General features: G+C 53.7%; 1 protein-coding gene across 1 annotated transcript; it reads right to left on the bottom strand.

Moving 5' to 3' along the window:
- Positions 1-2422: 2422 nt before the first annotated feature.
- On the bottom strand, positions 2423-11645 carry LOC128948948 (leucine-rich repeat LGI family member 4-like). Its single transcript, XM_054293705.1, has 5 exons — positions 11605-11645; positions 10051-10199; positions 6256-6371; positions 6061-6108; positions 2423-2971 (listed from the first exon to the last, which is right to left on the bottom strand). The coding sequence occupies exons 1-5, from the start codon at positions 11643-11645 to the stop codon at positions 2423-2425; spliced, it is 903 nt and encodes a 300-aa protein (XP_054149680.1).
- Positions 11646-14881: the final 3236 nt, after the last annotated feature.

Raw genomic sequence — 14881 nt, forward strand, 5'->3', positions numbered from 1 at the left:
ATGGAACCCCATAACCTCATGACCTCATGAACTTGATGGAATACCATACCCTCATGACTCCATGACCTTGATCGACCTCCATAACCACATCACCCCATGACCCTGATGGACGCCCATAACCTCATGACCCTGATGGACCCCCATAACCCCATGACCCTGATGGAACCCCATAACCACATAACCATGATGGACCCTCATAACCCCATAACGATGATGGACCCCCATAACTCCATGACCCTGCTGACCTAACATGACCTTGATGGACCTCCATAACAGCATGACCTTGATGGACCCCAAGGACCTTGATGGATCCCCACGACCCTGATGGAGCCCCATAACCACATGACCATGATGGACCCCATAACTCCATGGCCTTGATGGAACCCCATAACCCCATGACTCCATTACCTTGATCGACCTCCACCACCACATAACCCCATGACCCTGATGGAACCCCATAACCCCATGACCTTGATCAGCCCCCATAACCACATCACTCCATGACCCTGATGGACCCCCATAACCACATGACCATGATGGACCTCCATAACCCCATGATCCTGCTGACCCACCATGACCTTGATGGACCCCCATGACTCTGATGGACCCCCATGACTCTGATGGACCCCCATGACCCTGATGGAACCCCATAACCACATGACCATGATGGAACTCCATAACCCCATGACCCTGATGGAACCCCATAACTCCATGACCATGATGGAACTCCATAACCCCATGACCCTGATGGAACCCCATAACTCCATGACCATGATGGAACTCCATAACCCCATGACCCTGATGGAACCCCATAACTCCATGACCATGATGGAACTCCATAACCCCATGACCCTGATGACCTAACATGACCTTGATGGACCTCCATGACCCTGATGGACCCCCATAACCACATGGCCCCATAACCCTGATGGAACCCCACGAACCCATGACCGTGATGGACCTCCATAACCCCATGATCCCATAACCTTGATGGACCCCCATAACCACATGACCCTGATGGACCCCGTAACTCCATGACCCTGGTTACCCCCCATGACCACATGACCTTGATGGATCTCCATGGACCCATGACCTTGATAGAACCCCATAACCACATGACCTCATGACCATAATGGACCCCATAACCACATGACCCCATGACCCTGATGGACCCCCATAACCCCATAACCATAACCATGATGGACCTCCATAACCCCATGACCCTCATGGAACTCCATAACTCCATGACCCTGCTGACCCAACATGACCTTGATGGACCTCCATAACCCCATGACCCTGATGGATCTCCATAACAGCATGACCTTGATGGACCCCAAGGACCTTGATGGACCCCCATGACCCTGATGGAACCCCATAACCCCATAGCCTTGATGGACCCCCATAACCCCATGACCTTGATGGACCCCCATAACCACATGGCCTTGATGGAACCCATAACCCCATGACCGTGGTTACCCCCCATGGTCTTGATGGACCTCCATAACCACATGGCCTCATGACCGTGACGGAACTCCATGATCCCATGATCCTGATGGACCCCATAATCCCATAACCTTGATGGAACCCCATAACCCCATAACCATGATGGAACCCCATAACCTCATGACCTCATGAACTTGATGGAATACCATACCCTCATGACTCCATGACCTTGATCGACCTCCATAACCACATCACCCCATGACCCTGATGGACGCCCATAACCTCATGACCCTGATGGACCCCCATAACCCCATGACCCTGATGGAACCCCATAACCACATAACCATGATGGACCCTCATAACCCCATAACGATGATGGACCCCCATAACTCCATGACCCTGCTGACCTAACATGACCTTGATGGACCTCCATAACAGCATGACCTTGATGGACCCCAAGGACCTTGATGGATCCCCACGACCCTGATGGAGCCCCATAACCACATGACCATGATGGACCCCATAACTCCATGGCCTTGATGGAACCCCATAACCCCATGACTCCATTACCTTGATCGACCTCCACCACCACATAACCCCATGACCCTGATGGAACCCCATAACCCCATGACCTTGATCAGCCCCCATAACCACATCACTCCATGACCCTGATGGACCCCCATAACCACATGACCATGATGGACCTCCATAACCCCATGATCCTGCTGACCCACCATGACCTTGATGGACCCCCATGACTCTGATGGACCCCCATGAGCCTGATGGACCCCCATAACCCCATGACCTTGATCAGCCCCCATAACCACATCACTCCATGACCTTGATGGACCCCCATATCCTCATAACCGTGATGGACCGCCATGACCCTGATGGAACTCCATAACCCCATAACCATGATGGACCCCCATAACCCCATGACCCTGATGGAACCCCATAACCCTGATGGACCCCCACAACCTCAATGAACCCCCAAACCACCACCTCCACCACCCACCCCGTTCCTCACCTCGGCGTCCCCCAGGAACCGGGCGAGACACGGGAACACGCCGCCCTCCACGCCGAAGCGCTCGGCCGCGTAGACGTCGGGCGCGTGCGGGACGTCCGTGTGCGGCGCGAAGCCGCCGGCGCCCCGCAGGAACGCCCGGGGCCTCCTGGCGGCGCCGCGGGCCACCCGCGCCGCGCGGCCGCCCAGCTCCAGGAACTCCAGGCGCGTGTCGCGCCGCCACGGCCGCGGCGCCTGCGCCGGGTAGAAGGCTCCGGAAGCCCGGCGGAACACGGCGGAGACGCCGCCCTTGGAGCCGTCGGCCACGCCCAGGTAGAGGCGGCCGCCCAGGCGGGCGGAGGTTACGGCGTGGGGACGGCGCAGGCGGCCCTGGCCCAGGGACTGGCGGCGCACGAAGGAGGAGCCCGAGCGGCGCCGCACCCAGGAGCCGCCGCGCGGCTGGGCCACCACCAGGAGCGGCGTGTCGGCCACCACCACGGGGTGGCAGGACGCCGGGGACGAGCCCGGAGGGGACAGCGGGGACGTTGGAGATGTTGGAGATGTTGCAGACCTTGGAACCCTGGGGACATTGGAGATGTTGGGCACATTGGAGATGTTGGGCTGATGCGGACCTTGTGAAGTTTGGGGACCTTGGAGATGTTGGGGACCTTAGAGACCTTGGGGATATTGGACATGTTGGGGTGATGGGGACATTGGGGACATTGGAGATGTTGGAGATCTTGGGACCTTGGAGACATTGGAGACGTTGGGGACCTTTGGAACCCTGGAGACACTGGGGGCACTGGGGATATTGGGGAGCTTGGGGACATTGGAGACGTTGGGGACCTTTGGGACCTTGGGGACATTGGAGATGTTGGGGTGATGGGGCCTTGGGGACCTTGGGGACAGTAGGGACCTTGGAGAGCTTGGGGACATTGGGGACCTTGGGGACTTGGGGACCTTGGAGGCACTGGAGAGGTTGAGGACCTTTGAGACCTTGGGGACATTGGGGGCACTGAGGACCTTGGGGACACTGGGGACATTGGAGACCTTGGGACATTGGGGACCTTGGGGACTTTGGGAATATGGAGGTTGTTGGGCACATTGGGGACATTGGAGATGTTGGGGTGATGGCGACCTTGGGGACATCGGAGATGTTGGGGTGATGGCGACCTTGGGGACATTGGAGATGTTTGGACATTGGAGATGTTGGGGTGATGGGGACCTTGGGGACCCTGGAGATGTTGGGGTGATGGGGACCTTGGGGACATTGGAGATGTTTGGACATTGGAGATGTTGGGGTGATGGCGACCTTGGGGACATTGGAGATGTTGGGGTGATGCGGACCTTGTGAAGTTTGGGGACCTTGGAGATGTTGGGGACCTTAGAGACCTTGGGGATATTGGACATGTTGGGGTGATGGGGACATTGGGGACATTGGAGATGTTGGAGATCTTGGGACCTTGGAGACATTGGAGACGTTGGGGACCTTTGGAACCCTGGAGACACTGGGGGCACTGGGGATATTGGGGAGCTTGGGGACATTGGAGACGTTGGGGACCTTTGGGACCTTGGGGACATTGGAGATGTTGGGGTGATGGGGCCTTGGGGACCTTGGGGACAGTAGGGACCTTGGAGAGCTTGGGGACATTGGGGACCTTGGGGACTTGGGGACCTTGGAGGCACTGGAGAGGTTGAGGACCTTTGAGACCTTGGGGACATTGGGGGCACTGAGGACCTTGGGGACACTGGGGACATTGGAGACCTTGGGACATTGGGGACCTTGGGGACTTTGGGAATATGGAGGTTGTTGGGCACATTGGGGACATTGGAGATGTTGGGGTGATGGCGACCTTGGGGACATCGGAGATGTTGGGGTGATGGCGACCTTGGGGACATTGGAGATGTTTGGACATTGGAGATGTTGGGGTGATGGGGACCTTGGGGACCCTGGAGATGTTGGGGTGATGGGGACCTTGGGGACATTGGAGATGTTTGGACATTGGAGATGTTGGGGTGATGGCGACCTTGGGGACATTGGAGATGTTGGGGTGATGGGACACTGGGGACATTGGAGATGTTGGGGTGATGGGGACCTTGGGGAGATCGGAGATGTTGGGGTGATGGGACACTGGGGACATTGGAGATGTTGGGGTGATGGGGACCTTGGGGACATTGGAGATGTTGGGGTGATGGGACACTGGGGACATTGGAGATGTTGGGGTGATGGGGACCTTGGGGACATTGGAGATGTTGGGGTGATGGCGACCTTGGGGACATTGGAGATGTTTGGACATTGGAGATGTTTGGACATTGGAGATGTTGGGGTGATGGGGACCTTGGGGACATTGGAGATGTTGGGGTGATGGGGACCTTGGGGACATTGGAGATGTTTGGACATTGGAGATGTTGGGGTGATGGGGACCTTGGGGACCCTGGAGATGTTGGGGTGATGGGGACCTTGGGGACATTGGAGATGTTGGGGTGATGGGGACCTTGGGGACATTGGAGATGTTGGGGACCCTGGAGATGTTGGGGTGATGGGACACTGGGGACATTGGAGATGTTGGGGACCCTGGAGATGTTGGGGTGATGGGACACTGGGGACATTGGAGATGTTGGGGACACCGGTGACCTCGGGGCCCTTGCTGTCCCTCAGCCCGGTTCCCACCATTCCTTCCCTGCTGCTTTTCCCCATTTCCCAGCACTTTTCCCCATTTCCCCCCATTTTTAAATTATTTTTCTCCATTCCTCTCCCTTTCCCCCCATTTTTTCAATTTTCCTTTGGTCTTTTTCCCATTTCCCCCTTTCTTTTCCATTTCTCTCCCATTTTCCCCCTGGTTTTCCCCATTTTTCCCCCAATTTTTTCCCATTTTCCCCATTTTCCCCCATTTCTCTCACTGTTATAATGATGAGCACCCAGAACCTCCCCCTCATTTTTCCCTCATTCTCCCCCATTTTTCTTTGTTTTTCCCAATTTTTCTCTGGTTTTTTCCCCATTTTCCCCCAGTTTTAAATTTTTTTCATTTTTTCCCAATTTCCCCATTTTTTTCCCCGATTTCTCTCACCGTTGACCACGCTCTGTGCCCGGAACTTCCCCTTCATTTTCTCTTTATTTTTCCCCATTTTACCCCATTTTTTCCCATTTTTTCCCCATTTTTTCCCAATTTTTTCCTTTGCTTTACCCCATTTTTTCCCCGTTTTTTTCCCAATTTTTGCCATTTCTTCACCATTTTTTCCATTTTTTCCCAATTTCCCCGTTTTTCCCCCCAATTTCTCTCACCATTGATGACGCTCTGAGCCTGGAACCTGCCCCTCATTTTCCCCCTATTCTCCCTGATTTCCCCCCATTTTTTCCCCGTTTTTTTCCCAATTTTTGCCATTTCTTCACCATTTTTCCCATTTTTCCCAATTTCCCCGTTTTTCCCCCTAATTTCTCTCACCGTTCACCACGCTCTGTGACCAGAACCTCCCCCTCATTTCTCCCTCATTTTCCCTTTGCTTTCCCCCGTTTTCCTCCCATTTTTTCTCATTTTGTCCCCATTTTTTCCCCAATTTTCATTTTTTAACCGTTTTTCCCAATTTCCCCATTTTTTTCCCCAATTTCTCCCACCATTGACCACGCTCTGAGCCCGGAACCTCCCCCTCATTTTTCCTTTGTTCTCCCCATTATTTCTCCATTTTTTCCCCATTTTTTTGTTGATTTTTTCCCCGTTTTTTCCCCAAATTCCCCGTTTTCCCCATTTTTCCCAATTTCCCGGTTTTTCCCCCCATTTCTCTCACCGTTGACGACGCTCTGTGCCCGGAACTGCCCCCGAGCTGGCGCCGAGCTCCGGCTGCGCCACGAACACCCAGGGGTGGCCCCCGAGGGACGCGGGGGCGGCGCCCAGGGACGAGAACGGCAGCGTCTGGAACGGACGCAGCTCTGGGGGAAAAAACGGGAAATTTGGGTAAAAATGGGAAAATTTGGGGAAATTTGGGATTCTTGGGAGACCGGAACGGCCGCAGCCCTGGGGGCAGAAAATGGGGACAAAAATGGGGAAATTTGGTTAAAAATGGGGAAATTTGGGGAAATTTGGGATTCTTGGGAGACCGGAACGGCCGCAGCCCTGGGGGCAGAAAATGGGGACAAAAATGGGGAAATTTGGTTAAAAATGGGGAAATTTGGAGTTTTTCACACCAAAATCTGGTTAAAAAGGGGAAAATTTGGGATTCCTGAGAGGCTGGAACGGCCGCAGCTCTGGGGACACAAAATGGGGACAGAAAGTGGGAAACAAAAATTGGAAAATTTGGAGTTTTTCACACCAAAAAATGGTTAAAAATGGGAAAATTTGGGGAAATTTTGGATTCCTTAGAGACTGGAACGGCCGCAGTTCTGGGGACACAACATGGGGGAAAAAAATGGGAAAATTTGGGGAAATTTGGGGAAATTTTGGATTTTTGAGAAGCTGGAACAGTCACAGCTCTGGGGACAGAAAATGGGGAGAAAAATGGGAAAATCTGGTTAAAAATGGGAAAATTTGGGGAAATTTGGGATTCTTGAGAGGCTGGAACGGTCGCTGCTCTGGGGACACAAAATGGGGACAAAAATCAGAAAATTTGGTTTAAAATGGGGAAAAAACGGGAAATTTGGTCAAAAATGGGAAAGTTTGGGTAAAAATGGGGAAATTTGGGGAAATTTGGGATTCTTGAGAGACTGGAACAGTCGCAGCTCTGGGGACACAAAATGGGGACATTGGGGACATTGGGGACACGGAGGCAGCGCCGAGGGACGAGAACGGCAAAGTCTGGAATGGACGCAGTTCTGGGGGAAAAACCACAAAATTTGGGTAAAAATGGGGAAATCTGGGGAAATTTGGGATTCTTGAGAGACTGGAACGGCCGCAGCTCTGGGGACACAAAATGGGGACATTGGGGACACCTTGGGGACATTGGGGACACAGCCAGGGACACAGGGACAGCTTGGGGACACCGGGGACATCACTGGGGACATTGGGGACAGCCTAGGGACACTCGCAGGGACAAGGGGACACAGCCAGGGACAGCTTGGGGACAGCCCCAGGGACACAGGGACAGTTTGGGGACATTGGGGACAGCCCCAGGGACACAGGGACACAGGTGCAGCTTGGGGACATTGGGGACAGCTTGGGGACAGCCCCAGGGACACAAGGACACAGCCAGGGACAGCTTGGGGACATTGCTGGGGACAACCCGGGGACATGGGGACAGTTTGGGGACATTGGGGACATTGCCAGGGACAGCCCCAGGGACACAGGGACATTGGGGACATTGGAGACATTGCCAGGGACACAGGGACACCCTCAGGGACACTGGGCACAGTTCTAGGGACAGACCCAGGGACACCTTGGGGACATTGGGGACACAGCCAGGGACAGCTTGGGGACACTGGGGACACAGCCAGAGACACAGGGACAGCTTGGGGACATTGCTGGGGACAGAGGAATGGACACAGGGACATTGGGGACAGCTTGGGGACAGCCCAGGGACAGCTTGGGGACACTGAGGACACATGCAGGGACACACTGGGGACAGACCCAGGGACAGCTTGGGGACATTGGGGACAGTTCTAGGGACAGACCCAGGAACAGCTTGGGGACATTGGGGACACAGCCAGGGACACTCCCAGGGACACGGGGACACAGCCAGAGACAGCTTGGGGACACTGGGGACAGGGGGATGGACCCAAGGACACAGGGACAGCTTGGGGACATTGGGGACATTGGGGACAGCTTAGCGACACCACCAGGGACACGGGGACAAAGCCAGGGACAACTTGGGGACAGCTTGGGGACATCACTGGGGACACGGGGACAGCTTGGGGACAGCCCCAGAGACATTGGGGGCACAGCCAGGGACAGCTTGGGGACATTGCCAGAGACACAGGGACACCCCCAGGGACACTGGGGACAGTTGTAGGGACAGACCCAGGGACACCTTGGGGACATTGGGGACAGCCTTGGGGACGTTGGGGACACACCCAGGGACACGAGGACACAGCCAGGGACACCCAAGGGACAGAAGGACACAGTCAGAGACAGCTTGGGGACATTGAGGACACAGCCAGGGACAGCTTGGGGACATTGGGGACACCTTGGGGACATTGGGGACACATGCAGGGACAGTCCCAGAGACACGGGGACAGACCCAGGGAGAGCTTGGGGACATTGGGGACACAGCCAGGGACACCCCAGGGACACGGGGACACAGCCAGGGACAGCCCGGGGACACAGAGACAGCTTGGGGACATGGCCGGGGACACGGGGACAGCCCCAGGGAGAGCCCCAGGGACACTGGGGACAGGCTGGGGACATTGCTGGGGACATTGGGGACAGCTTGGGGACATTGGGGACACAGCCAGGGACAGCTTGGGGACATCGCCGGGGACACGGGGACAGCCCCAGGGAGAGCCCCAGGGACATTGGGGACAGGCTGGGGACATTGCTGGGGACATTGGGGACACGGGGACAGCTTGGGGACACTCCCAGCACAACCCAGTCCCATTTTTAACCCTTCAATCCCCATTTCCACCCCTCAAATCCCCTTTTTTTGACCTAAAACCACCAAATTTTCTCCCCCCAGTACAAACCAGTACATCCCAGTTGCCTCCCAGTTTGTCCCAGCCCCTCCCAGTACCAACCAGTCCCATTTTAACCCCTAAATCCCCATTTTTAACCCTGAAATTCCCATTTTCAACCCTTAAGTCCCCGGATTTTTTCCCTCCCAGTCCCTCCCAGTTTGTCCCAGTTCCCTCCCAGTATAACCCAGTACAAACCAGTGCAACCAGTCCCATTTCCACCCCTCATATCCCCCCATTTTAACCCTTAAGTCCCCATTTTTAACCCTTAAATCCCTTTTTGACCTAAAACCACCAAATTTTCACCTCCCAGTCCCTCCCAGTTTGTCCCAGTCCCATTTTTAACCCCTAAATCCCCATTTTTAACCCTTAAATCCCCATTTTCCCCCCTAAAATCCCCATTTTTAACCCTAAAACCCCCGGATATTTTCCCTTCAGTCCCCCCCAGTCCGTCCCAGTCCGTCCCAGTATAACCCAGTCCCATTTTCCCCTCTAAAACCCCCGATTTTTAATCCTTAAATCCCCATTATTAACCCCTAAATCCCCAAATTTTTACCTAAAACCTCCAGATTTTCTCCCCCCAGTCCCTTCCAGTTCCTTCCCAGTCCATCCCAGTATAACCCAGTCCCATTTTAACCCTTAAATCCCCATTTTTTTCCAGAAATCCCCGGATTTTTTCCCTTTAGTCCCTCCCAGTCCCTCCCAGTACATCCCAGTCCATCCCAGTATAACCCAGTCCCCTCCCAGTCCCATTTCCACCCCTAAAATTCCAATTTTTAACCCTTAAATCCCCAAATTTTTACCTAAAACCACCAAATTTTCATCCCCCAGTCCCTCTCAGTCCCTCCCAGTTTGTCCCAGTTCATCCCAGTATAACCCAGTCCCATTTTCTCCCTAAAAATCCCCATTTTTAACCCTTAAATCCCCATTTTCCCCCCTAAAATCCCCATTTTTAACCCTAAAACCCCCGGATTTTCCCCCCCAGTCCCTCCCAGTCCATCCCAGTTACCGTGCCTCTGGCACTGGAGCTGCTGGGGGCGGAGCTGCGCCAGGGCCACGCCCAGGTGGGGGAGGGGCGCTCGGCAGCGGCCCCCTGGGGGGGAGGGGCGGGCGCGGCCCCAGGCCAGGAGCCAGCGCAGGGCGTTCCCCCGGAGGTCACTGCGACAGAAATGGCACCAAATGGCACCAAAGTGGCACCAAAGGGGTGCCAGGGGTGCCAGGTGTCGCTAGGTGGCACCAAAGTGGCAAAAAACGGCACTAAAGGGGCCCTAAGTGGCATCAAATGGCACCAAAGTGGCACCAAAGTGTCATTAAATGTCACCAAAGGGTGCCAGGTGGCACTACGTGGCATTAGAGTGGCACTAAGTGGCACCAAAGTGGCACTAAATGGCATTTAAGTGGCAAAAAATGGCACCAAATGACCCCAAAGGGCACCAAAGTGTCGCCAAGGGGTGCCAGGGGGTGCCAGGTGGCACTAAGTGACACTAAAGTGGCAAAAAATGGCACTAAAGGGGCCCTAAGTGGCACCAGGTGGCACCAAATGGCACCAAAGTGGCAAAAAAGTGACAAAAGGTGGCCCTGAGTGGCACCAGGTGGCACTAGAGGGACATGAAGTTGCACCAGGTGGCATCAAAGTGACAAAAGGTGGCACTAAAAGGCACCAAATGTCACCAAAGTGGCACCAAAGTGTCGCCAGGGGGCGCCAGGTGTGCCAGGTGTCACTAAATGGCATCAGAGGGGCACTAAGTGGCACCAAAGTGGCACTAAATGGCATTAAAGTGGTAAAAAGTGGCACTAAAGTGGCATCAAAGGGGTGCCAAGGGGTGCCAGGTGGTGCCAGGTGGTGCCAGGTGGCACCAAAGTGGCATTAAAGTGGCACCAAGTGGCACTAAATGGCACCAAAGTGGCATCACAGAGACAAAAAATGGCACTAAAGGGACATTGAGTGGCACCAGGTGGCTCTAAATGGCATTAAAGTGGCAAAAATGACACTAGAGTGGCACTAAAGTGGCAAAAAGTGGCACCAAAGTGGCACCAAAGGGTGCCAGGGGGTGCCAGGTGGCACTGAGTGGTGTTAAAGTGGCACCAAATGGCACCAAAGTGGCACCAAAGTGACATTGAATTGGCAAAAAGCGGCACCAAATGGCATCAAATGGCATCAAAGTGACAAAAGGTGGCACTAGAGTGGCACCAGGTGTCACCAAAGTGGCAAAAAATGGCATTAACGTGGCACTAAGTGTCACCAGGTGGTGCCAGGTGGCATCAAAGTGGCCCCAGGTGTCACCACATGGTATTAGAGTGGCACTAAAGGGCACCAAAGTGGCACCAGGTGGCATTAAATGGCACCCGGGGGCACCAAATGACACCAAAGTGACAAAAAATGGCACTGAATGGCATCGAAGCGGCACCAGGTGGCACCGAATGGCACTAGAGTGGCACTAAAGGGACATCAAGTGGCACCAAGTGGCACTAAAATGACAAAAAGTGGCACCAAATGGCACCCGGTGGCACTAAAGGGATAAAAAATGGCTCCAGGTGGCACTAAATGGCACTAGAGTGGCACCCGGTGGCATCAGATGGCACCAAAGTGACAAAAAGTGGCATCCGGTGGCACTACATTGGCACTAATTGGCATTGAATTGGCACTACGGGGACATCAAGTGGCACCAAGGGGCATCAGATGGTTCCAGAGTGGCACTAAGTGGCATTAGAGTGGTAAAAAGTGGCATCAAATGGCACCAAAGTGGCACCAAAGGGTGCCAGGGGGTGCCAGGCGTGCCAGGTGTCACTGCATGGCATCAGAGTGGCACTAAATGGCACCAAAGTGGCAAAAAATGGCATTAAAGGGGTAAAAAGTGGCACCAAAGTGGCACTAAGCAGCGCCAGGTGGCACCAGGTGTCACTAAATGGCACTAGAGTGGCACCAAAGTGGCACTAAATGGCATTAAATTAGCAAAAAGTGGCACTAAATGGCTCCAGAGTGACATCAAATGGCACTAAAGGGACACCAAGTGGCACCAGGTGGCACCAAATGGCACCGAAGTGGCACTAAAGGGACATCAAGTGGCACCAGGTGGCACTACATGGCACTAAGTGGTACTAGATGGCACCAGAGTGGCACTAAATGGCATTAAAGTGGTAAAAAGTGGCACCAGATGGCACCAAAGTGTCACCAGGCGGTGCCAGGTGGCGCTAAGTGGCACCAAAGTGGCAAAAAGTGGCAAAAAATGGCACCAGGTGGCACCAAAGGGACATCGAGTGGCACCAAAGTGGCACCAAAGTGACAAAAGTGGCACCGAAGTGGCAAAAATGGTACTGCACTGGCACTAAAGTGACAAAAATAGGCACTAAATAGCACCAGGTGGCACCCAAGTGGCACTAAGTGGCACCAGGTGGCACTAAAGTGACAAAACTGGCATCAAATGGCACCAAAGTGGCATTTAATTAGCAAAAAGTGGCATTAAATGGCACCAAAGTGGCACCAAAGTGACAAAAATGGCACCAGAGGTGACACCGAGAGGCCCCAAAGTGGCACCGAGGTGGCACCGAGTGACACAAAATGGCGCCTGAGCGCCACCGGGGCCATCGAGCGGCGCTTGGGGACACCGGGGTGGCACCCGAGGAACGGAAAGTGGCACCAGGTGGCACCGAGGGGACAAAAAAGGGACAAAACACTGGCACGGACCCTCCATCCACCCCAGTGTCCCCAAGGTGTCCACAACCCCCCCCAGTGTCCCCAAAGTGTCCCCAAATCCTCCCAATGTCCCCAATGTCCCCAATGTCACCCACAGGTGTCACCCACAGGTGTCTCAGTGTCCCCAGTGTCACCCACAGGTGTCTCAGTGTCCCCAGTGTCACCCACAGGTGTCACCCACAGGTGTCACCCACAGGTGTCACCCACAGGTGTCTCAGTGTCCCAATGTCCCTCAGGAGCTCTCTGGGCAGAGTCTCCAGGTTGTTGTTGGCCAAACTCTTGCGGGGACACAAACGGGGACAGTGGGGACAGTGAGGGGACATTTGGGGACAGTGGGGACAGTGAGGGGACATTGGGGACAGTGAGGGGACATTTGGGGACATTGGGGACAGTGGGGACAGTGAGGGGACATTTGGGGACAGTGAGGGGACATTTGGGGACAGTGGGGACAGTGAGGGGACATTTTGGGACATTGAGGGGATTTAGGGACAGTGAGAGCGTTGGGGACATGTGGGGACACTCACAGGAATTGGAGCCCCCGGAGTCCCCGGAGAGACCCCGGGGAGACGAAACCGAGCTGGGAATCCTCGATGAACCTGGAACCAGTATGGACCAGTACGGACCAGTACGGACCAGTAGGGACCAGTAGGGACCAGTACAGACCAGTACGGACCAGTTTGGACGAGTGGGGACCAGTAGGGACCAGTACGGACCAGTACGGACCAGTAGGGACCAGTACGGACCAGTAGGGACCAGTGTGGTCCAGTATAAACCATTATCGTGAAGCCCTAAAGCAGATAGCCTTCCAGAAGTAATGGGTTAAAACATAGAATGAGAAGCATGTAAAGAAGGGCCTGGCACTAGAACACACGGAGAAAGCACAGCACCAGGAAAACAGAGCAATAAATTAGATAAAAGGTAGAGCATCATGACAGGGGAAGAGATAAGTATAGGAGAAACTAATAAGCTAAGCAGGTTTAGAGCCAGCAATGTCAAAACGACCCTATGGGTTTTGCCAAGCCACGGGATCCAAGCCAAATACACCGGGAATTGACCAAATTAGGAAAAGAGTTCAAAAGTTTAAAGAGGAAGACTCATCAGAAAGACCCCGTCTATGATGAAGGCAACAAGAACGACCACCTGAAAATTCCCCAAAAGAGATGTCTCCACCTACGCTCCGCCCACGCTCCGCCTACACCACGCCCCATATGAATATGCATGATTATGTATCTGATCTGATGTAATCCTATACCCAAAATTGTATATAAGACTTGCTTTGCTATGAGAACTCAGAAATCCATTTTGTGATTTCTCCGACGCGTCGCTAATAAAAATACCTCCTGCTTAATTGACTTAAGCTGAGTCTGATTAGGCAGTCACCCTGCCTGTTTAGAGCAAAATTTGGCATCATTTTCTGGCGACCACGAAGGGACGTATGGCACCAGACAGGAGATCCAAGCCTTAAGGGTCCTCTCCCGGGCCCGGGTCTGGGGTCGGGGTCTTCTGGGCGCCTCTGACGGCTTTTCGTCGGGAGAAGCTCCTTCCCTGGACCGGTGCTCTCGGATGGACGCTGGCTGCATCTCCTGCTCAATGAAGAGGTATTTGAATTGCCTATTGGCTTTAAGAGGTATTTGAATTATTTGTTGGTTTTGGGATAAAGCGCTTTGTTTGGAAAACGAGGGTCAGACGTGACCGCTCGCAGGGTAAGCCGGAGGGACGCCTCGGTAAAAATCCCTGATTTTACGGGTTAAAGTCCCGTAAATACGGGTTAAAGTCCCGTAAATAGAGTACAAAAGGAAACGACTAGGTTATGGTAGAGAAGAGTTGAACTTGGTATCCTTGGTTTGTTTTGCTGTATGGGAGATTGCCTATTGTTCTTTGAGAGCGGGAGAAAGATGTGTTAATTGGTGGTTTTATGTGTTTGCCTTATGTGTCCGCTGTAAAATTTTATAGGGGATGCTTTTATTACTTTCTATGTAAACAGATTGGAAATGTATGTGCATGAACTTGGCAAACTGGTATCTCACGGTCTGCAGGCAACCTCTCGTGGCCCTACCTGGTAAACAGTCCGTTCTGCTATAGACCATAAGGCAGGAACTGTTTCATAAAGATGTGTGGGTGAGAGTGAATGAGACGCAGCATCGCT

The sequence above is a fragment of the Melozone crissalis genome, unplaced genomic scaffold, assembly GCF_028551555.1.
Source record: "Melozone crissalis strain CALT ecotype California unplaced genomic scaffold, PUWL_Pcris_2 ptg000179l_1, whole genome shotgun sequence".
Classification (NCBI taxonomy): domain Eukaryota; kingdom Metazoa; phylum Chordata; class Aves; order Passeriformes; family Passerellidae; genus Melozone; species Melozone crissalis.

Excerpts from the sequence above, each read along its gene's own strand:
- LOC128948948 (XM_054293705.1), bottom strand. The coding sequence starts at position 11,645 with ATGCCACTTTTTGTCACTTTGGTGCCATCTGATGCCACCGG. Across the intron at positions 10,200-11,604 it reads GTGCCATCTGATGCCACCGG|TGACCTCCGGGGGAACGCCC; the intron begins GTGCCACTCTAG and ends TTTCTGTCGCAG. Across the intron at positions 6,372-10,050 it reads GCTCCAGTGCCAGAGGCACG|AGCTGCGTCCGTTCCAGACG; the intron begins GTAACTGGGATG and ends TTTTTCCCCCAG.